The sequence below is a fragment of the Megalops cyprinoides genome, chromosome 13 (genome assembly GCF_013368585.1).
Source record: "Megalops cyprinoides isolate fMegCyp1 chromosome 13, fMegCyp1.pri, whole genome shotgun sequence".
Classification (NCBI taxonomy): Eukaryota; Metazoa; Chordata; class Actinopteri; order Elopiformes; family Megalopidae; genus Megalops; species Megalops cyprinoides.
The window spans coordinates 31,221,908-31,246,984 of record NC_050595.1 but is presented as its reverse complement, the minus strand read 5'-3'; the positions used below and the strand labels follow the sequence as shown (position 1 = coordinate 31,246,984).

General features: G+C 41.5%; 1 protein-coding gene across 1 annotated transcript; it reads right to left on the bottom strand.

Moving 5' to 3' along the window:
* Positions 1–1,957: 1,957 nt before the first annotated feature.
* On the bottom strand, positions 1,958–23,142 carry cry2 (cryptochrome circadian regulator 2). The gene is made up of 12 exons (XM_036543304.1): positions 22,888–23,142; positions 21,788–21,896; positions 18,690–18,832; positions 16,631–16,815; positions 16,029–16,117; positions 15,620–15,760; positions 14,575–14,886; positions 10,166–10,317; positions 7,885–8,087; positions 5,966–6,049; positions 4,631–4,776; positions 1,958–2,729 (listed from the first exon to the last, which is right to left on the bottom strand). The coding sequence occupies exons 1-11, from the start codon at positions 23,043–23,045 to the stop codon at positions 4,634–4,636; spliced, it is 1,719 nt and encodes a 572-aa protein (XP_036399197.1). The 5' UTR covers positions 23,046–23,142; the 3' UTR covers positions 1,958–2,729; positions 4,631–4,633.
* Between the last annotated feature and the right edge of the window lie 1,935 nt (positions 23,143–25,077).

The following is a 25,077-nucleotide window of genomic DNA, read 5'->3' as shown; positions in this document are numbered from 1 at the left end:
TTAAAAAAAAAATTACTTCAAAAAAATCTACTCTGGGAGGAAATACTGTAACGCCCATTTCATATTCTTTATACCGTATTTATATTCAGGAACCCCCCCCTTTAAGTCTTGAACAAGTTGTCAGTTGACTTTTTTTTAGTGTCCACCTGGACACTGTAAAGCCAAAGAGCTTTGTTGCAAACATGTGTAGATGAGTTCTGGGAAATTATAATGTTAATAACAATTCACATAATGTCCTACTCAAACAGCCCTTCCTGTTGTGCTTTTTTTGGAAGCAAGCTTCCAACCTGTCCTTCTCTTGTGTTCTCACTAGGTACTATTTGCAAAGAGGACCCTTTAAGCAGAAGTGGGAGAACATCTGTTCTGGGAAGAGCAGGTCCTAAGCCTAATTTTTTTAAGTCATCACTTGGAAACATATATCAACTGATTTCATATCAACTAAAGCTTCGTCTCTCGTGTACCAGAATTGACATTTCACCTATCGGGGTAAAGGCGGGTTTCTGCTTCAAATGTGGATGCGGACATATATGTGTTTATTGTGTTTTCGTAGCAACTGCGTGTTTCAACACTTCAGGACAGCAACAAAAAGAGTGTAGCCAGGGAACACCTCAGGCCACTTCAGCAAATCAATCATTGAACGTGGCCATCTTGCGGTCGACAGTGTAGGCCCTCACATCATTATGAAGTCTGGGAGATGTGCAACAGGCAGCGCAATCCTCTATGCAACTGGCCGTTATGGATGCCGTTACGTCATTTTGTTCACGTGATAACTATGGCTGTGCTCACAGCGAGAAGCATCAATCAGCCCTGAGGACAGCTTTCAGCTTTAACATCACCGCATCCCTCCTTCTAGATCTCCTGACTCTGGAAAATATCTGTATTTTCAGGATAGCCTCATGCAGTCCACACAAGTGTGAAATGGGGGAAGTGCTCGCATACCCAGAAAGAATTTAGCCATCACATCTTTTGTTGTTGTGTAGCTCAGCCTGGTTATGTTTCCTTCACTTCAGTCCTGATCATGTTCTTCAAAAGATGATGATGTAGGACACATCTGTGTAGTGCTATTCATGCTGCAGTAATTTGTGATCTGGTTGACAATTACACGTTTATCACCTATCACCAGTCATGTGTATATGACCAGTCTCATATACACCCTTGTATTGATGCTGATCTACAAACAGAAAAGTTCACAATTTACTTGAATCTCTAACAAAAATAGACTCTTTTGTACAAAATGCCAAAAAATAAATTAAACTATTCAACACATCTTAAGAACACTTAAATTAAAGCAAATGTACACACGTTCATGGCTTGGAATGTGCAGTTGCTGGTCATAGGTAGTGACAACTGAAAAGCTAGTGATAGTGTGTAACAGCGTTTCCCAAACCTCTCCTGGAAGACCCCCTGCCCTGCATGTTTTAGATTTCTCCCTTTCTCCAACACAGCTGATTCAAACGAGTTTATCAAAAATTTTTGAAATTTGAATCAGCTGTGTTGGGAGAGATCTAAAACATGTAGGACAAGGGGTCCCCCAGGAGAGGTTTGGGAAACGCTAGTCTATAATTATTTGAAAAATGTCTGGTTTTCTGGATAGGGAGGTTGTGAAAAAATAATGACATTTTGCTCATGAATATTACACATCATGACAAATTTACACCAAAGGTCGCATTTGATGCATGAATATTCTAAATAAGTGATCATAGCTAGATATGATGTGAACTCCCAACCTATAGTTGTATTGCTAGCTCTTGTGTAAAAAACATGTAGCTAACAATAGCTAAGTTTCTCTGCAGCAAATTTGATCTGCAAAAATAGGGCAAACATACATCCATCTTCAATTTAATACCATAAACTTCACCAGCATAGCTAGCTTGGCTATGTGAAATGTACGAGTTGCAAAAGCCAATGTCAAATTTACTCACATTCTGCTGACTTGACAGACAAAATTAGTGCCAGTTAAATTGAGTGTCATCCAATGATCTGCCACTTCAGTGTAAAGTGGCCATGATGGCTGGCTATGAGTTTGTTTTTTGTTTTATAGTATCTAAGGCTACTGGGTGTGTAAAACCAGTACATATAGGGAATGAATATAAATAACCAATTGAATGGATGTGACCACACTTCCCCCCCTCCACGATGAGGACGTATTGCCTTACGTAAGTTGTAACTGTGTAATGTTGTATCTGACTATAGATGATCTAGACCATTCACATTCAAAAAGCTTGTAGCACTTAATTTCTCAGAGACGATGTGATTACTGTGATCAGTGCTATACCTCACAGCTTATTTGTTTGATGCTCCCTGCACCTCGATAGCTTAGTGGAAACCTACTGAGACCTGTGATCAAAACAGGCTCAATGTCTTCTAAAATGAGAAAGCAAAATGAAGTAAGAAATGAGTTTTAGGCTTGTCATCTTCATAAATGCTTGGGTGAAAAAAAAATAAATAAAATCAAACAATTAGAGAATAAATTCCAGCCCAGGAAAAGCTTTCAGAAACACTACAAATAGTGTGATCTCATATGCCTGTGGTTGCCAAAACTGTCTGCAATGCTTTTATGCTGCTAATCTTTATATTTGTTTTGCTTTGTTTTCAGACAGAGGAGCTTGCTTTAGACTGAAGAGGTGTACTTATACATAGTGTATAAGGTTCCCATCCTAACATGCGCAGGGACGGAGGAAGCACGGCAAACAGCAGGGTCGTCACACGTCAGGAGCAGCAGTTATGGTCTGAAAGACAGCACGCACATCAGAGGATTAACAACACACTACAAGCACTGAGTATTTTGACTCATTAATATTTATGCACACAGACCAGTCAGTGATCATTCCATAAAACTGCTTTGCTTCACATCAGCTGGCTGACACTTATATGTACATTCACATGTACACAGTATTCTGAACTATGGTCCTTCCTGGATATGGTCATATCAAATTTAGTTACAACATTACAATTTTTTTTTTTTTTTGGCCAAACTTTCAGTTTTCTTAGTCCTTATGTGTAGCTGTTCAAACACTTCACAGAAATGATCATGACTGCACATGTGATTTAATTTGGGGAACATTTTTTATTCTATTCTTTTGATCACATTACCTTGCATGCTAATTCCAGAATATGTTTTGATTCTTTTGTTTTTTATTTTGTTTTTGATTATGGCCAATTCAGCAGTGTTCAGGCACTGTGAAATATGACCACTGCTAATGTTCCAGTATATATGGTAAAGTCAAAGTGTTCCGGATAATCCTTGTAAAGTGTGAACATTCCCTTCCCATTCCCATTATTACCTTATCATTATTACTAAGGCTCACATGGCTCATGCCTAGCTGAATACTTCACAATCTGGGCTCACACTCGGCTATGATGCGTGCATGCAAACATAGTCAGTGTGTCTTTTTCAAAGGTAACTGAGATTGTTTAAAGAGAAAATAACTAATGTGTTCAGTTGGAGGACCTCAGCACTTACAAACCTACCTTGTACAGGTCATGGATTTAGTTTCTTCTTGGTGCACCCAATTACATACTGCATATGCCCAATATAACGTGGGAGTTTTGTCCCAAATTAAGACATGCAACTTGTCCTAAACCTAAATAATGGACTTGATTAAATAACAGAAAGCAATATGTGGGTATGTAGCACAGTGTGGTGCTATGGGCCATAGTGTGTGTTCAGCATCTGTGGTGTGTGGCCAGGATAGCACACGAGTGCACCCAAATGCAGTGACCATGTAGAAAGAAATGGATCAAACCCTGGCTGGGACCCAACGGATTGAGAAGGAGTCATGCTGTTACATTTTAACATGTCAATAGTAAAAGGAGCTGAAACAGCAAATGACTCTCGTGCTAATAAAAATATAGTGTAACCGAAAATAATGTGCATGGGCAAAGAGGGCCAGGCAGCTCCATTTGGGAAAACTTTGCTGGAGATATTAGAAGTCAATAAGGCACTGCAAAGACTGTGGGGATTAGAGGGATCACATTTCCTCTTAAATGACAATTTGTTGACAACAACTATTTACAACATGAAATGGTATAGAAACCGTGGATATTTAAAGTCATTCCTGGTATGGCAGAAAAACAGTTTTGTGCAGATTCAGTGGTGGCTTGCAGCTCCAGTGGTGTCACTGGACCTTCAACACACTGATTGCTCAAAGCCAGTTACTCTCTGCCTGAAATGGACACAACTTGCTCTCTCCCCATCAGAAAGATTGTAGTGGCTTATATTGAACAAGGAATTACAATGAGCTGCATCAGCACATGCTTTGCTCTTCTGGAACACATGAATGACTTTAAATACCCTCCTCCGAGATCATCTAAATCATATATTTTGACTGGAGTCCCCACCTCCCTTTAGTTATGACCTTATACAATTTTTATGTCCATTTAGACAAGCTCACACTTATTACATCTGCATTGTTGGTGGTTAGATCTTTGATTGCATTTGCATAAATACAGTTAGCCCATACCCCATTCCTGTACATAAATAATTGGGCAATATAAGGCAGTCGTGAATTTAAAAGTCCAGTTGTGCTGGATGATTTCATACAGAAATCCTGTAAAGGATGAAATAAGTCGCCTCACATTACGCAGGTTTGGATGTTAAGTGGGAGATATTAAGCGGGCTCTTCTGTACCTGTTACTGTTTGTCTCCTGGTTTCTCCTCTGCCATGCTGGCACGCGGAACTTTGGGCTGTGTGCATTTGTCATCCCTCTGCAGCTCAGACGGCCTCGCTCTCTTCTTCATGGTGGGCTGCTCGCTCTGTCGGGTGGTGCTCAAAACTGGAATCACAAAAGCTCCGTCAACCAATGCTAAATTGGACCTGTGAACCAATGTCCAATTTAGCATTCAAGCTCCCGCACTTTCTCAGAACTGGAATGACTGAAGCTGTGGCAGAGGCCTGTTAGCTGTGATGCTATTTCCCATTTAGCATTCCAGCTCCTACACTTCAAAGGTATGCATTGACTGTGTCCATTTACTGTTGTTAAAGCATGTACGTAAATAACAATCATGCCAAATAGGTCTATATGTTGATGCAAGTTAACTGGAACAACCCTGTTGCAGCAGGAGAATGGAAACTGAAACCCAAAACCTCAAACCACTAACCACGTTCACTGAACAATCTCTCCAGATATTACCAAAGTGAGCCATTTTAAATTCCATTCCAATTCAGTAAATTAAAATTAAATGTCAGTGCCATTCCTATACATTCCAGTGAAAAGTGGTGCATGCATATGTATTCACCCCCTTTGCTATGAAGCCCCTAACAATTACCTTCAGAGGTCACATAATTAGTTAAAGTCCACCTGTGTGCAATATAAGTGTCACTGTCATCTGCTGTCTACTACATAACTACAGTAGTCACAGTCATCTGCTGACTACTACATAGCTACAGTAACATTTATGTAAATTGGCTGACTAGATGCTGGTTAAGTGCTGGTAAATACACATGATGAGAGATAGTGACCTAACAATCACATTGCTAATAGCACTGTCTTCTGTTCTGACTGACAGAGCCTCTCTCTATACTCAAACATCTAAACAACTTCTCAAACATTTCAGTTAATACTGTATTGGTCAGAGAAAAATATATATTTTATGACTGGACGCACTCTAAATTTTTCTGAATGCCCCAATATTCTTTCAGCACATTTTTTCTTAGAGATTCCCAGCAGAGGGTGCTACAGTTATGTGTGATGTGATTTATATATGGCCATGCAGGAGAGGAACTGGCAATCATAGCTTTTAACAAGTTGTCACACATTGCCAGCCATCTCTATCCCTTCAATTCTACAGAGTGAAGCTGGTGGGAATCAATATCTATATATACATGTTACAGACCATTTAATTCCTCACTTAAAGCCATTTCAAGTCAGTTTTGATTCTATCCACAAGCATGTTAACAACATCTCCAGACAGACTCCTTCCCCTACAGACTCCACACACTACAGAATATGATGTCAGTCTTACCACTGGTACTACTTTGGGGATTGGAGTTGTCTGTAATAGGTGGCTCCACCTCCTCTTGAATACTTGGAACAGAGGCCAGCAGGCCTGAAAGAGAGGAGGGTGATGTGTTAACAGTGCCTGGGTCCCTGACAGCACTGCAGGGGTAAAGTACACAACAGCAGGTTTTTGTTATTATTTTTATACTTCAATTACATTTTAAGGAAACATTCAGGGTGTACTAAATTCAGTGGCTGCAACAAACCAGAGCACAAGTGCTTGGGGTTACCTTTCATATCCTTTCTCATTTTTCTATTGCTGTATTGTGACCTGCACCAGCATAAAGAAGCCTGAACAATACAGTGGGTGTGCAGTGAACACAGGTGCTTTTGGTTATGTCTACTGAAACCACACACTGATATGAATAATAAAGACAGAAGTATCATATTTAACTGCTTATATTTGATATAAAAGAAACAAATCTAGTAAGAGGAAGGCTTGGGCTATACATGCATGCAAAAACATCACACATTTTCAGACACTTCACTTTGTTTTAACATCAATTCAAATGATGTAAAGTTTGTTAAACTACTAGTTTCATGATGTACACATAAATTCAGTTCAGCAACAATGCAATATTATTAAATTTCTAACAGGTTAACAGCTGATATGGCCATATAGTCAAATCAATATTGGACACTATGTACTATGTACAACACTGTACAAAACCAGTGTTGACGTCTTATTCATCTCTAACATGCCAAAACACTGTGTAACGGATCCCAGGTAGCATCGAAATGTATCTCCCTGCTATTCATATATTGCAAAAGACACCACTCATAACAGAGTGTATGTGGAGGGGAGCAAATTACCATCTCGGGAATAAACCTCCTGGTCTGTGCTGGGCTTGGGTGAGATCAGCAGGTAGGACATGTTTTTTGTTAGGGTCCATGTAAGATGGCCCGCCAATAAAGTGTGACACACCCAACACAGCATGGCCTGCTGATCTAAAGATGCCATTTGTGACATTTTCAATGTTCAATGTTCTCTGATGTGGGACAAAATGACTCCAGCGGAAGTTTGACAGCAATAGAGACTAGACATAAAATCAGATTAGCATTGTAGAGCTCTGATTAATAAAGCTAGGTGGTCTGGACTGTCATAGCACAATTTAATGGGATTCTCGCAAATTAAAGGGGCCAGAACACTGACTTATTACAAAGACAGGAGCTGAAACTGAACTGAATTCAAACTCATCACAACTGAGTTCATAACAGCAGCATGAAGGTGTCAGGGCTATGAGGACTAAACCCATCCTGAATATCATGTTGTCTTTATAGCTTTTGATCTAATACAGCTCACAGCTTGAGAACTGTGCCACTCTCCTTCAAACCTTCTATAATGGTATGGTGCTTTAATCTTTGGCATGTCAGGCATGTCAGCGGTGAATCTTGGACAGCAGTTCAAGATTCGCCGCTGACATGCCATGCAAGTACTATAATAATTCTGCAGCTGAAAGCCCCCCACTGAAGTTTAGTAGAACTATGATGTTTTTGACACTACAGTGCACAAACTGCATGATTGCTGTAACTGGAGGAGGAGGAGGAGACCAATGTGCTGTGGCAGGCCGGAGGATTTTAGGTGAGGTGTGTAAGTCTGGAGTGCACACACAGTCACCAGGCTTATTTCAATGGCTTGATGCATTCTCATGCCCCTGTACACTCATTGGGACAGAACTCCACTGGAAGACTCCACTCCACCCCACCCCCATGCCAAAACACCCACTGAACCATCAGACCTCACAAGCCCGCTGGAACCGAGGACAGCAACATCACTATATCTTAAAGTGCACTTAAGACCAATAGAACCAGTATTGACCACAAATAGCAGACTAACAGTTGGATTTCAGACAGCCCATATGGGAGGCTTAGAGTGCCACTCACTGAGGCCCTTGTAGTGCGAGAGCTGCTGGTAGATCTGCTTCATCCTCTCGATGTTGAGACGGCTGCCCTCAGCATGGTTGATCATGGGCTTGGGGTAGTCCACGCCCACCACGCAGTTGGCTGCCTTCTGCACTGGCTCCGGTGCATTCCACGGCTCGTAAATGTAGCGGTTTGGATAGTCCTTCAGCTTTGGTAAGTACCTCCTGCACAGAGATCGCCATGAGAGTCAGTAAACTTCAGTCTTGGAAGGGGGTCGCTTCAGACACGGAACATAAGTTTTGTTTCCTTACAATGTGCACTTGCTTATGAGGTTCACATTTTTTCTGGATGACTCAATTTTTATAAACAGATATTAATTTGTGAATAAAACAGACACATGTTTTGATTAACGTTTTGCCATACTTTAACTAAGATTTATTTGATATTCTTAATAAATACTTCAAACATGGAACAAAATGTATCTGAATTAGGGCTGCCCGCTAATAGTCGACCAAACGTAAATTGATGAGAAGAGTCTTAGTCGACCAAGTTTTCATTAGTCGGTTAGTCGCAGAAAAAAAAAAAACCTCTCAAGCTCCATTCGGGAGCTGCACCTTGTCGTTAAAAAGTTATTAGACTATGTTGGTCAGGAAATCATCCAAAGTATGGCATCATTTCAAGCGTGTAAAGAACAACCCCAAGAAGGTGACATGCAAACTCTGCATTCAAAGATTCGCCAATTATTCGTCGACCTCAAACACGATTTATCATCTGAAACATATAGGGGAGAGCCCGGACGAAAGCAACACGGCGATTTTCTCCGAGCCCATACAAGTCTGATATGCCTGATGGCATCAGCTTGTACAGTGTGCAACGCTTACCAGAACCTTGAAAAATCGCGTGGATACGTCATACTTTTGCGGAGTTATACCCAAGAATCTGTTTTCGAACAGTAATTTTTTTTGACTATTGTTTCATGCGTCATAATCATGATCATTTGACCGATTGATTAGTACTTTAACACATCCTGAAGTTTGCCATGTTAGAGTTTTTTCAGTTTAGAAGCAAGTCAGGATTAACTGTCAGGATCATTGTGACATGATTGTAACAGTTGTTTCTTTTGTCCTTCTACAGTAACAACAAAATTTCTTATATTATTATACCGAAGTCGTTCCACATTTGTACAAAATAGCACCTGGTATTGATAGAACACACACGTGAGTTGTTGATCACAACGAAAATTAGTTTCTGTAACGTTAGGTTTTAAAATGACGTTTATCTGAAAAGTGTTACTTTCATCCCGGCTCTCCCCTAAGTAGCCTAACGTTATTATCCCTTTTGCACTTAATTTATTTTCATGCTATATAGCGCATTTGTTACGTTACATGGTTCGTTATGTTTTCATTGGCGTTATTAAGCTTCTCATAGTTTTCAGTTAGCATTTGCTATAGTATTTAATGATAAATCGCTGTTTCCTCAAAGCTAAAATTAGCTAGAATTTTTCCAATCTAGTGTTCTAATCGCACCAGTTTTAGCATACGCGCTTAACGGCTAATCACACCGGTGTGACCGTCCGCGCGAAACAGTTATTCCATTATGCTAAATAATTAATGGCCTAAATAATATTAACAAATTGCAAAGTTAAGGCTATATACAGCTAAATACATATATTGTCCTCTGCGCTATTAGGCTTATCCAAGTGTTCGTGGTGACTGAGGAAGATATATTACCTCGCTGACAGCATGTTTAACTTCATGTTCTGTTTTTTATTTATCATTTGTTTTATAAGTTATTGTGTTGGTGTTACAAGTTCATTAAGTTGCGTTATGTTATAATGTGTTGAAATAAATCAACAAAATGTTCAGTCTCCTTGCTGGTTGTTCCAACACATTCAGAATCATTACCACTTTTGCTGTTAGCATTGTCGTTAACAGGCAGCTCGCTTCATGTGTGCGCTTGTAAAATTTGTATTTTAAAAACTCATTATTACAATTTTGTATTTCATTGTAATGTAGCACAGTGTTAACAATGTTACTTATAACATTCTTGCTCGGCCCTGGAACTTTAACGTGTGACGACTAGTCGGCTAATGGCTTGAACTAACGACTACTAGTCGACTAGGAAAATCTTTGGTCGTGGGCAGCCCTAATTTGAATAAATAATTACTTCTTTTACAGTCATTATTAATTAACACAAAAATGACCTAATCACTTTGGAGTTTCACTATGATAACTGCTATCACTGTGTAAACTACAACACAGCAGTGCCTTGCTCAGTGCGTGGCAGTGTCACAGTGTCCCACCTGATGTAATCCCCACTGGGGTCGGTCCTGCGGCCAAAGCCCACAGGGCAGTAGCAGTGAAAGAACTGCTGGAAGAAGGCGCTGCAGGAGAGCCACATCCAGCTGCCCGCGTTCACGCTGTAGTCTGCGTCCAGCAGCAGCTCCTCAAACACCTGGGGAGACAGGGGATGCGCAAGTGCACCAGGGTGGTCAGTACAAATGCCTGCAAGCAACACTGCCATTACACTCCAATGATTACATGATGGGATAAAGGAAAAAATCTCTGACAGCTTGTGACCTTATATTATTGCTATTATTACTATTACAGAAACAGCAACAAATTAATGACAATAATAATAATAATGATAACAACAACAATAATAACAATTATAATAATCATCATCATGATAATAGTAACAAGGCACCCCATCACAAATGAAGCCGTTATCAATTAAACAGTTCCTGTGCCATTGTCTTTGTGGCCTAATGAAATATACAAAATTCATCAGATGTATCAGGTTCATTGCTTATTTATCTTATGTAGCTGCGTGGAAGCTGAGACACCTGCACCCCAGAGACATGATCTCTTGTAGACTGTCAGCTCGAAATGAAGCTGGAAGAACCACTTAAGGTAAACAATGCCTGATCTGTGTGATTCTGGCCACTAGAAAATGCTATCGATTTACATATCACTTCAAATATATAATTACTCTTACCAGTAATGACTAATTACTGAAAGAAATGCATGCAAATTTGCAAGAACCTGTTCAACATCCTGGATCCAGGCTCATGACATCATAAAAAACAACACTCACCAGGATCATTTTAATGTAGAGTAGCAGAGTAGCAGAAAATACCACTACAAAGCACCTGTTCCCTAAGCTCCAGACTAGCTTTTCCACTGTTAGCACTGCTGCTACCAACTTTCTCAGCTGGTCGCACCAGCACATGATTTGGTCACACCTTTTGTTTTTTTTTGGTACAGTGTGGTATTAAACAATGACCTTGCATGCTGGTGAATAGTTGTCTTAATTCACATACCCTAGTTTTGCATTGATGTAAAGATTGACAGTAGGGGTTCAACGGATCACAAAACTCACGGTTTGGATCATATCACGGTTTTTGAATCACGGCCATTTTTTGGATCAGCATTTGGTTTTAAAAATGGTGCTTGTATCTTTTTACTGCAACTCTGCATCGGGATTTAGGGAATTATTACTTTAAAAAGTAACGGCGGCAGTAAAACTATTTCACAGTTATACTTCGCAAACTTTGCAATTAATCCGCGGTTCACATGCGTGCCGAACCGTGGGTGGGGATCCGTATGGATCACGGATCAACAAACAGTCCATTACATCACTAATTGACAGTGACTCAGTGCGTGTGTACAGGCAGGGAAAGTGCAGGTAGGGAGAGACTGGCTGAGCTAGTGAAGAAGAAAAAGTACTACTTTCAACCACAATGGCTAACGCAGTACCTGTGCCGGAGGGGCATCAAAACAGCCTAATAATCATCATGCACTCGCATGAATGCGACCTCATGAAATTTTAACTTGCACACTCTCAGAAAATGGTCGCAATCTGGAGCCCTGTGATAAAAAAAAACAAAAAAAACAAATGGGGGCATATTTGCAAGTCGCACTGGTGCGTCTAGTTATAAAATTTAGTTGGACTGTCTCTAAAAATGGTCGGAAAATGTGACTAAATGGTCACAGTCTGGAGCCCTGTGTTCCCTCATACAATGCAACCTGAGGCCCTTTCTTTAAAGAAATCACAAGGATAAAGATTTTGTAGCAAAGGGCGAGAGCAGTCACCCCACCCGGCCTCAAACCCAGATCTACAGGGTACCAAACTGCAGCTTTGACCGCGACGCCAAAGATATGGTATGGCAGTCAGAAGGCATACTCAACTGTAGTGACAGCACATGGTCACACATTTTTTTTCATCTTAAATACTATTACACAGTACACAGTAAATGACTTCAATGAAATAACAACTATGAATAGCACCATCATCGGCACAACAGGATGACTTCATGACTTCATATGACAGGACAGTCATTCAGTGTTCAAACATCAGAAGGTGTTTCACAATGCTCTATCATCCAAGTAGCCTACCAGACACATACCACAAGTGCATCGCTAACCCCAGTTCTCCTTTAATCGGTGAAGACACACAGGCTCCGGTGGTCCTCAGAGGGGCATTTCTGGGTCACTGCCAGGTCAGTGGGCTCATGTTTGCAGGTCATATCTGAATCCAGAGCTCCCTGTACTAGGCAAGGGACAGCCTGGGAGCACACACTCCTACAAATCTCTCTGAATTATTTGTCAGTAATAAAAAGCTTCCTCCAAATAACAGGGAGCCCATCCAGCAGACCTATATAGCAATGCCTTTACAGTCTACCCTTAGTCGGGGTGATATGGCTCATGCTTGCATCAGTAGTATCCCCGGCACAAAATAACTGCTTTATGCTTCTTGAAGGACAGATTTTAATACTGTGTTTAGTTTATACGTGTAACAATCAGAAATGGTATCCATCTTTTACAATACCTTAGCCAGTGGGTAATTGTAGGTCCAGTTTTTACTGACATTGGCTATCTATCACATAGTGATGAAAGGAACACACAGCCTATGTCCTTCACTTATAACAGTCACAGTTACAGACTGCACTGGTATTATGTAATTATGCAGCTGCTGTGGTTAGCACCACAGTGCTAAAATCCAGGAACAGCTCAATTAGACAAGTGACTTCTACTAGCCAGGTTTTAACACTGCAGCTGTACTGCAACTACCTGATTTACCACCTAAAGTGACATTCTTCAGGGTCTCAGCTGGAGCTAGTTTGTCTATGAATGGCAAAACTTTCCTGCTGGACTGGAGGTGGGCCAAGCCATTTCTCAACGCCCAGGTTCCAGCAGGTGTTAAGTTCCAATTAGCAATTGATGAATTAGCAACTGATGAATTTTGACGATGAACTAGGGCTGGGCGATACAGCCATCGCGATATATCGAATAGCTATTTTAAGCACATAACAGCTATCCCCGGCATGTGGCGTTAGGTTTTTTCCCGTATTTTTTCCCGTTAGTCATACCTGATGCGGGAGCACACCTCCAAAGTTCAGTGAAATGCTTCCAGGGCAGAAAAATATCACTTGTATCTATATGTTGGTTAACTTACCTATTAGCTTTGAAAAACACATAGCATGTGTTTTCACTAGGGTTGTCAAAATAACGCATTGATTTCGATTAATTAATTATAGAAAAATTAACATGTCAAAAACATTAATGCAGATTAATCACAATCTATGATGCCCCTTGACCCCATACGCCACTGTGCGTTTATGCACGTATCATACCCAACTGCAGGCAAGCTAGGTTCTTTTATATCATACACAGAAATGTATCCACATTTGCGCTGTCGGTCAATGCCAATTAAGTTCGCATTGGTGTAATAAACGATTGTATCGGAACATCTGTAAAGTGGAGTGATACATGTATAGTTAAAAGTGCCAGTGCTGTTATACTAAATATCAGCACTCATGGAATACCTCTTGTCCAATCAAATTACTTGATCGGAACTAACTGTTGTATAAAGCACAATTTGAACATAAAATGCTTCTCAGGGCAAATATTGACATATGCAATTAATTTAGATTAAGTAATCACAAAACGTCTTTGTAGCCATGTGTTTCCATCTACCACATGGAAGCAGCATAGTGCTGTTGCTGTGATATCAACATTGAATAGATACCAGTAGCATTTTTTTCCCCAGAAGCATTTCACATGGCCTCGGAAAACTGGAGGTGTGCACCCGACTAATGGGAAAAAATATGGGGAAAAAAGCTAACACCACATACCGGGGATAGCTGTTATTGCGCTAAAAATAGATATTCGATATATCACGACGGCTATATCGCCCATCCCTACGATGAACTTTCAGAATCAACTCCCAAAGACCACCTTAGGCTTGAACTTGAAAACACTGCATCATCTCACAAAGCCAGTTCCCCCAAAGCAAACCAAGCAGAGTGTGGAACCCTGAAACCCACCAGTAAAGAGCCTAAATGAAGCCAAATTCACAGCGCATCTCTGGCATGCTTTACATTCCTTTAGACATTCCCTTTAGTAGCTGAGCAGGTTCCAGCAGACAAACCACATGCATCAATTCAACATTTAACACCTCAAAAGCATCTGCTCCAGCCTTTGAGGAGTGCCACCTGCCAAATCCATGAACTGGTTTTCTCAGTGAATACCACGCCTGGATACTCAGCAGGAATGGACGCTGGCACCGATCAAGCCACAACAAAGCCAACCGGCTTTCTGCTTTTCTCAGTAAAGATCAGGCAGTCTATGCTGAGGAGAACCAGCCAAAGCGATGAAAGGCCCCCAGACCTTGCAGCACACCCCCTGCCCCCTCACGCCAGCACCGTACCCGCATGCCACTCTCCCAGCTGAGCCACAGGTCGCCACGTGTCAGGAAGCAGGCCACGGCGTGTCGCGCCAGATGGTGGATCCACCCCTCCTGCCGCAGCTGGGTCATGATGGCGTCGATCCAGGGGAAGCCGGTCTTGGCCTCGGCCCACTTGGCCAGCGCCTCGGGGTTGCGGTCCCAGGGGATCTGCACGCAGATGGGGTTGCCCTCCATGCGGTCAAAGTTTGGGTTGTTGGTGGCAGCCGTGTAGAAGAACTCCCTCCACAGCAGCTGGCCGAAGAGGGACAGCGGGGGGCTGCTGTGCTTCCGAACCTGGGAGGGGGTTCGATCACACACGTCACCTGACCCTCCCTCATTTAGATCGCCTCTAATTACTGATAATGAAGTCCATGACATAATCATACGCAGCTTTACATTACGCAATTATTAATTTATTATTATAAATTTATTCTATGCTTATTTTTGTACTTTTGCTTTAGGACAACACAGCAGTTTAGCATCTGGACCAAGGGGCAATAAGCAATGTCTCATCACACAACTTTCTGATCATGAACCCAGCGTCCTAACACACATGCAGACTGTGATCGATTCTGTGCCTGTGTGTGTGTGTGTGTGTGTGTGTGTGTGAGTGTGTGCATGCACACAAATACTTTGTTCTTCACTCATTTAACCCTGAGAGAACAGGGCTTGTTGCCTGATGGAATTCTAATAATTTGCCTCAATTTCAAATACAGAAATGGGACAGAAAAAAACTGAACTTCTTCAGACTGGATTAATCATGCACTTATGAGAGTGTGTGGCTGACTGCATCATCATCAAGTTCACACTGTGAGCCACTGAGCATGACAGAGGTGATGGACACAACAAAAAACAAATGCTCCTGATACCAGATCCATACACAATCCAAGAACACAGAGCCGAAATATGAAATATGCTTTAACAACACACCCACATATCAAATACATGCCTGCTACTATTACAAAGGAAAAACAACAAATGGACACTAAACCAATGAAACAAATCTACATGAAATAGGAGGCCTTACCTTCATGTACAGCTCTCGCAGGTTGTAGTAAAACAATCGACATGATAAGCAGCCAAACCGTAAGTAGGGACTCAGACCAGTGGGGCTGGCCATCAGGGAACAGATATTAATCCGAAGCCTTTCAAAATTCGCCACCCATGCCTGAACACATGCAAAGGACAAACGTATCACAATACCGGAAATCATCTCAGCTTAGATTCTGAGAGCAGCATAATCACTAATCACACCTTTCTGTATATGGAATCTCTCAAGCCTTATAAACTGCTTATGGTGGCAGCTGATTGATATTGTGTGTTCTAACAGTACTGTTTAAGATGTTCTGGAAGGGAAATGCATTAGGGGCCTCATAGGCTAAGGAAGGAGCCTTTACTGGTTGATTTGTGCGGAGGGCTGGCAGAGAGCTGCACACCTTTCGGTCCAGGTGCTTGTTCAGACGTTCCAGAGCCTCCGTCTCGCCTCCCTTCCACACGGCTGGGCTCAGTCCATGCGTCTCAAACCCTGGAAAACAGGAAGCAGCGAACTACGTCAGAGTCGTGCCGTTACGCTTGGCCAGGACGCTGTGTGAGGTCAGCGGGGCGGAACGCTGTGAGGGGGAGACCGGCTCTGAGGGGGTAAGCGACTACATACCGCCTTGAGAATAGGGGAGACTCGTCAGTGAGCTAAACGCAGCAGCTGCCTTAAAGAGTGAGGAAGAACATTCCCCACACAGGACTAACATTATCATTAATGCACAGCATGTCAGGGTGCAGCCTGAAACGGGACAAAAATGGGCAAAAATACACACAGGTACATGCAGGTATGCAACAAACATCAGTAACATCAGAAAGAACTGACATTGTTAAAATCTGCTGTCCATTATATGTGCCGCATCAATGTGCAGCTATGAGATTTCAGTAAGGTATACTGTATGGAAATAAAAGGAAAATAAATTCTTCTAAGCTATGACCATATGAGAGGAGTTTGGGGATTCAGAAAGACAAATGAGCTGACAAACTGAGGCTGGACCCTCACCCAGCTCTTCGAGGGAGGGCACGCCGTAGCGCTCGTTGTGGTTGTCCGAGATGTCAGCGCGACAGCTGTCCATCTGCTGCTTGGTGACGGTTGCCAGGGGCCTCTTGGGCAGACCCAGGCGGCTGATAATGGCCTGGAATCTCTTGAAGGTGAGTGGGGGGCTGCTGTTGTTCAGTTCTATTATTCTGTACGGGACAGCCAAACAAACAGCATGAACAGCCTGAGAAACAAAACAAAACAAAAACCTTCCAAGAACACTTTCATGAAATAGAATAATTTCACACAAAAATATTTCCATATAACTACTACACATTTGCATTCACTTGGTATACAGATGTTTTATCTTTAACTATTTTTATAAAATATATTTGTACATTAAATATTAATATTTTAAATATACATATGTTGTTGTTCAAATATTATCAAAAATCAACAAAATAAGGACAGATGAGGGAAATCCAAGGAATCATTAATCAAGAGGGATAACCCATGTAAAATGATTCCATATCAAAACAACCTTTGATGAGTTAGCTCTAGTATTTCATTCACACCGACCGCCGAACTATGACCCACTGCTGCAGCTTATACAACGGCGTCTATATCGGCATGCATGGTTATCTCCTCCTATTGGATCATTTCCTGCCAGATATGCCAGTGTCAGGACGCCTCCATGTGCCTGCTGCAGCATGGCTGCGTGGCTCTGGAAGCACATGTCTGCAAGGGTGACTTAACTGCGTAGCTGTTCCGCCTCCCACTGGCTGCACATGTTCTGTAGTGTGACAGTTGGCCTGAGCAGGCTGCCACTAGGTGGCAGCATTTCCAATACGGCGCGGTTGCTGGGGAGATGAGGAAGTCATGTGCGGCAGCAGGCTTCAGGAGCCTGCATAACCAGGAGCTTTCCCCTGTGAGTCTGACGCACACTCACGGCTAGGCATTTTCACAGTTTCTAACAAGTTTATGTAACTGTAAAACCACTGCATGCTGTTTTTATTTTCCTTCCTTTGAGATATTAAAAGCCAAAGCAATGTCTAAACCACTGTAGCAGACATTTCAACATCCCTACTGCAAGCTTCTTCATTTAACTTTGCTCAGTGCTGTGGCTGCTCTGGTTCAGCTCCTTGTTCTTGCCTGAACTCAAAGCACCATTTTGCATGGTTATGAACAGGATTAGTTTGCACAGGAATGCAGCTCCCGATTAATTTGGAGTTTAATCCCCTCACTGACACAGGGAATGCGTAAAGCTGTCAGCCGGGGCGACAGCACCACCTCCGGCACAGCGTCTTGCCTATCCGCAAGGGAATTGTCTGACTGACTTTCAGTCATGTTTGCATAGCACATGCTCTTCTCCAGGGAGACTTGCATAGCTTCCAATTTTACCATGCTATCCATTCATACAAGCTGGTTATGTACCTTGCTCAATTCTAACAGCAGGTCCTCACCTAGGAATGGAACCAGCAACCTTTGGGCCCTATGTGCCCTGCTCCTAACCCGCTACACCACACTCGTCCAGTGAATCCAAGCAGCTTTGTGTCCCAGCACCTTAATGCCATGCATACAACCACTCTGTCTTTTGACTGTGCCAAGGACAGATTTAGCTATTCATACTGATGCGCGTCACTTCAAGTGTTCACTTCTAATGTGCCCATTGATGACTGCATTTGAAGGAGAATTCATATTCAGTCTGGATGGCTCAAGATGGTCCAAGGGTCCAGTATGTTCAGCGGATTTTTAACTGTGAAATTGTTTCTTTAATTTGATTAAAAAATGAATGGTGTCTTAACTGACACCAGAGGCTTGAAGGCATCACTTGTAAATTATTTTATTATATTTACTTAACATACAACATTACACAAGTAGTCTTCAACAGCTCACAATATATTTAGTATGCCTTTATACAGCCACATAGTCACTGAGGTGATTCAGGATGAGATCCTTGCACTGCTAGTATGAATGTTATGGTTAATGCCTTCAAATGTGCCTTTACTTCAGCACAAGTTAAACAGAGGCATTTAAACAGATAACCTGGGACGAGAACGGCAGAGGAATGGGTGTGTCTAACCTGTCCAGGTTGTAGAGCGTGTGTGAGTTCTTCACCCGCACCTCCACTCCGAATTCCTGTGCCATCTTAATGATGGCTGCATCCCGCTCCTTCCCGTACGGCTCAGAGTCATACTCAAAGGTCAGACGGGTGACATTCCACTCCTGCAAACAAAAAATGGGGAGAGACTTTCCGAAGAGGCACTCAAACAAAGGTCAAAACCAACCCACATGTCAGAGCTAAACACTATCAGAGGGCCAAAGGTCAGAGCTAAAGAGATCAGGCTGTTAACCCCCCATTTGACCACAGAGCACAATCAGCAAGGGTAGGATCTCCAAAGCTTCAAACCTACCCTCTGCCTTTTACAAGCTGGCATAAGAGTGGCAAATCTGTTCAAGAACGTGGAAAGAAAGAGGAGCACACCTGACAAACCAGTGACAGTTTTCTGACTGGAACAAAGCTTCCATTAAGCCCCCTTTTCTCTGTGCATCAGTTAGGCTACAGCCTCTCCACCACATCACCTTTCAACTACCCTCTTAGCAAACTTTGTCACAACAAGGTAAATGTTAAATGCAGGACATAATCTATTTTTGAACCTCTGAAGAGGGCCCCTTTATGTAACCTTTATTACAACCTGTCTAATGCATGCCCGAGTTTAGCCCAGTTTGTTCTATTTGGCTGTTCAGAAGATCAGTGAGTTGCACTATCAGAAAAAGACATTGTGAATATCTTTCATTTCCAGTTGCAATTAAACCCCATCTGTGCTACTCTCCCCTTTCATAATGACAATGCAGTCAGCAGTCTCACCTTATTTAAGTGCATGTAAAAAGCATGTGTTTTTATCTGGATCCTCTCAAACCCAACTATTGTACCATGTAGCAGCTCTTGCACAAATGGATGTGCGTAACAGCCCACAGTGGTCATGTGGCCACCTGAATAGGCAGGTGCACAAACCCAGCTGGTTATAATCATACACACCAGCGATTACCAGTGAACCACAGTTAGGGGCGGCCAAAAATGGACCATTACATTAAATATCCCGAACCCCTTTTCCAAATTAACTATGCAGGGATCACCCATTGTTTTTACTTGATTACATTTAATGGGTTAGCTCTGCCTGTGTGTCCATTGTATAAAATGATTTTAGACATAATAAATAAACAATCAATTTAAGTTAAAAGAAAAAACATACGCGATATCACACTAATTAATATAACTTCGTCTCTTGGTTGTGATCACCTAATGGAAGACCCTAATTGCTAAAATTGTTCTCAAGTATTAAAACATTTAATTACTAGTATTTGCCAGGATTTTTCATAATGAAACATGGGTTCAGGACCTGTGTCAGGTTAAAGGGAAGTTCTCTCCCATTTTGTTGCTCACCAGCCTCCAATTGTGCACTCATAGGGCAGATACTTAACTAATAAGGTGGATCCACAGACACTGCAGTTCACAGTTTTCATTTATGGAAGAACTGCTGGTATAGGCGGGAGTCTTATGGTAGCACATCCTGCCATCTACTGAGTGCTCAAGCCTCATGATGCAAGGGTGGTTATGACTGATTTCAAGACTCCAGGTCAGGGCTCACACCTTGGACAGCTCATTGGCTTTGTGACTGTCTTCATTACTGTGAAATCACAGATGGGGTGGTCATTCTTTGGTCATTCTTTAACCTAACATCAACAATAAAGCAACAGGACCTCTAATCAATGCACTGACCCTGCTCTACACCAGAGCTGCTGCTTCTGCTGTAACCACATGTTACATGCACTGTTCTGCTTATCTTATATTCTCAGCTGCCACAAAATGATCAAATCTATTTACTCAACTACATTCTAATATTTCTAAAGCAAAATATTTATGAAGTAGATTAGCTACTGACATTCACTGGTGGCCATTAAGGGACAAAGGAAAGACATTACACTTAAGTTTCTTTATTCCTTTTTTTAAATCATGTCACCAGCAAATAGCTTATATCTCATTACATGAAAGAGCATGGTGCTCAGTTTGGACATCTCTGTCTTAGATCAAGCAAGTCAATCACAGCTCTTAGCTTCAACTAAAATCACTCTCTTTAGCTTCATTTTGCAGGGCTTTACAGTTCTGCATTTCAGGTTCCACCAGCTGTATGTTACAGCTTCTCTGCACTGTGTTCTCTGATATATCGGCTGCACAGAGCACTGAAACAAACTTTGTTAATATATTACCATCAAATGCAAATAAATGGTTTTGGTTGATAGACACAACTATTAAGTTAGAGTGCAATTTAAAAACGTACCCTGACAGTGCTGTCATAATACTTTGAGCAGCTTTCTCATGGCAAGGCAAATGCTGGCAGTGCTCAGGCCAAAGTTTGGATTCAAACCGCTCATTTTTCTTCAATTTGGTACTTCCATTTCATATACATTACTTACACTTTATAGACAATTTAATTATTAACCTGCGATGTGGAGGAAGCCATCCCCAACTACAGCTTGAGTTCCAACCCTTTGAATTATATAGGCTAAACATTGTCTTCTTTGCATCTTGGTTTAACTACTTGCTTTTCATAAGAGAGTTCCTCAATAGCTCAATGGCTGCACAACTGTATTGAATTTAAATATCGTGGCAAAACACATTTTACTCAGCAACTGTTTCAGCATACACACATGTCCTCTGCAGGCTACACATAAAGTATGGTGTTTCAACAGGTACATTATCACAACTGTATCTTTTAAACAGAGTTAACTGAATCCACTAGAACATATGGTCTCTTTCCTTCCCTACTACTAGCTCCCCATGTGTTTTCGATGGATATATCAACCTTGCCGTTATTTCCATATCATTCTGACATGCCAACTACCTGGCAGCACTTTAGGCAGTGTAATAAATTGTATATGACGCACTGCCTCAACAAAATGTGCATGACTTGTATCTTATTACATGGCGAGGGTCACTTTTAAGGGCCAAATCTACTTGTACTGAAACTTTGTACTGAATCGTTACTGGCAAGAGCGAATTCTAACAGTTGGTCATGCCCGTATATTCAGAATTAAATGTATGTGGTCAATGACAACAAAGTAAACCGTTGTAATACCTTAACTAGCCTGTTAGTTTTACGGAGTTTAACGGATACTAACCTTAAACAGTCGTGGAAACACATCTGCCGGTTGACCGCGCACAACAAAAAGCCTGGAATTCAATTTTCTGAGACTTGCGTCAAGGTCCTCCAGGGATTCCAGCAGAAATCTAGGGTGTAAAGGGTTAATTTAGGACTGACTTTAGTATTTGGTCATTTTATTTCATGAATGCATATAATCTCGCGTCATTTCACGTTAATTCCTGGGGTAACAGTTGACAACAAAGTATAAGTGGGCAACCAATCACTCCATAGGAATCTAGAAAGATCCAGACACGAACACAGGGAAAACTGTCAACTATCAACTGGATTTCACCTGTTCTCTACAACCCGTGGTGGCGATTACTCATAAACAAACTAATTACCTGTTTCAATAATTTGAGAATTATAATCATCGTAATCTCCGCGAAAATGTGTATTTGAATTACACAATCTTGCCCAAAAAATCACGTGCTGGCATACTCTTAACGTAAAACTATAAGTGATGCACAAATAAATTGAAAGCGGTTACATAAATACATACAGTCAAAGTGGGCGTGTACGCACTTCACGTTAGCTAGCGTAGCTGAGTTAGCGAGACTTCATTATATCATGAATTAATGCCACGAGTAACACATATAGTGAACAGCCGTCACTGGAACGTAAAACTGTCAGGCGTGTCTGGAAGGTACAGTGGGCAACATAATTAAAAACAATACCCAAGCTATATAAAAGCTACAAACTTGACTAGCCGCTAGCGTTACAGATACGGGCCCTGCACGTTGCATTAGGAAATATGGCTAATATGTCGCTACATTCAAAACGTGTTTAGCAAGCCCATAGTTCATAATGAGAAAATCAGCTGGCCCCAGAAAAAATATTTTACCAATGCATAATGTCTGTGAAAATACTAAGGTCATCATCTAGCTAACTACCTGATGTAAGCACGGTACAGCAGATTAGCAGTCACGTTGACTTTACTGTACTGCGCAGCTACTTATCTAGCTACCGTCTCTCGTAGTCACCTAGCAGTCTTCAATGTAGACAGTAACCCGATCGCCAGCTAGCTAGCTTGAGAGGTAAGCTATCTTGAAATGAAAGCATTAGGCCTGCATCACCCACCTCCATTTGTTGACTCCAACATTGGCTGACCCAGCGAACCACGGATCCAAAATATAAACACATCTCACAGTATCCGCACCATTCAAAGCTTCCTGTAAAGATGGATTATCGTGAAGCCTCAAACCCTTCCGAAACCAATGAACTGAATTCACGACCATGATTTTAATTAGGTCCTTCGGAATAGTCCAGATCAGGTATTTATCAGAAATTAAGGCGAATGTTTTCCATGTTCTGCTCAAGAAATCTCAAAGCACATCCGTCACATTCCGCCTCTTCGGAGTTTGGAGCTCAGTCATGGACACCCTGCATAATCGTTTCCCTCCTCTTCCGGATCCTATTGGCTGGAGTGTGACACGTGTAAAGAGTATTAAAATAAGCGACGTGCCCAACTCCGCATCGATTGGCTGCCCAGCACGTGTAAACCACGCCCCTTCACGTTTCCGTGGTGTGTTGTTCTAATCAGTCAACTTCACAATGTAGCAACGTCGCGTAGGACATTTCCCACCAAATTCACGTGCGGTTGCTTCGCTTCGGCGGCATTGTTTTATAATGACTTCAGACCAGGAAACTGCATTTGTCAACGAATTAATTTTAGTATGTTTAGACCACTTGATGCCCCATGGAGGTTAACTTCAGTTCAGTGGTCAAAAATATTGGCGCCAGCTCTTATGCCTTACAGATATTATTTGGCACAGGTTCCAGGTCTGAAATAAGAACATATATTTATACAGTTCTCAAAAGTTTTATTCCTACATACCTTTCGAGGGTGTTGTGATTTGTCATTTGTTAGGAAAAAAAAAAACTAACACGTTGGCAGTGTTTTTATGTGGTCTGTTCCTCCCTTGATTTTACATTGCTTCATTGTTTTATATAAGCAAGTAACAAGATATATCTTACCATACTGATACGTTCGCACGTAGTGCTCCACTCCCCTCGTGACTTGTGTGCTGAAATATTTGAATATTGGGCACTTGTGTGTGAAATTCAAGGTTGATTTCCGCGCTTTTCAATATTATACCATCTCTTGGAATGGGATGCAAAGAGTGACATGATAAGTAGGTTTACTGTATGCACCGCGTAAAATAAAATAAACAACATCAAAGATGCTAAATCAAGACCCCTTTGGTATAATGAAAAGCATCAGGGTGTGTTCTGAAAGTACAGACGGCAAAGAAGGCCTTCTTCGTTCATTCAGATCTAAGTATCTGATATGTTTATGTAGTTATGAAAATAACCACTTGCATTCAAAGGGAAACTCTGCATTTAATGAAATAATATAGTTATACAATAGTTTACATTTAAGTGTAAGAAGTAAGGTCGTCGTAACGTGGAATAATGGGTAACGGCACCATCTAGTGGTGTCTTCATGTTTAGGAAGTTGTTATTGCCATCCTCTGATGACTCAGCTTGACCCGCACTCCTCCCGCTCCAAAAAACAAATGATTGAAAGCCAAGCCATTTAAGGACAACCTTTATTTAGGACTTATTCCGGAAAATTCACAAAGACTATCGATTTCTTCTGCACGTTTACTTGCCTAAGTGTACAACACCCACATTTTAAACATCTTGCGAGATGCAATGACTTTGAAAACAACGACAGTACTAATAACTGATCAACTGCCTATTGAATCATAGTGAAGTTACTTTTCTGTTTGCTGCATGACATAATTTAACAGCTACAATAGTTAGCCTACTCTTCCTCGATATAGGCTACATTTATGTGGCTGGAATTAAATATTATGAAATACAAGAAAATGTGAAAGCCTTGATCATAAATAGATTAACTTTCTGAACCAAAATGACCAAAACTACAACTATATTCTCCCTCTTGTAACCAGAAACCCTTAGTTTGCAAACATGTAACAGTCTACGTCTACGAGAATTAGACATAATACTGCCCACGTTTTTAAGGATTACATTTTTGCAAAACATACATATTGTTTTGGCAGCTCTATGATAGCGCTGACGCTATTTCGGGGTGTGCATGCCGGTACACTGGCGAGGTTGACGCCGATCCGCGGCACGTGTAGCTGGTTTGCTTGTTTGTTTTTTCCTTGCTGCGTTTTTAACAAACTGGCTCGTTGGCAGGGTTTGCAGGTTGAATGTATCAAGTGGTTCGTCTAAACTGGAACGCAAATACGCATGGAATTCGAAATGATACACATTTCAATCAGAGACTTCGACCTAACT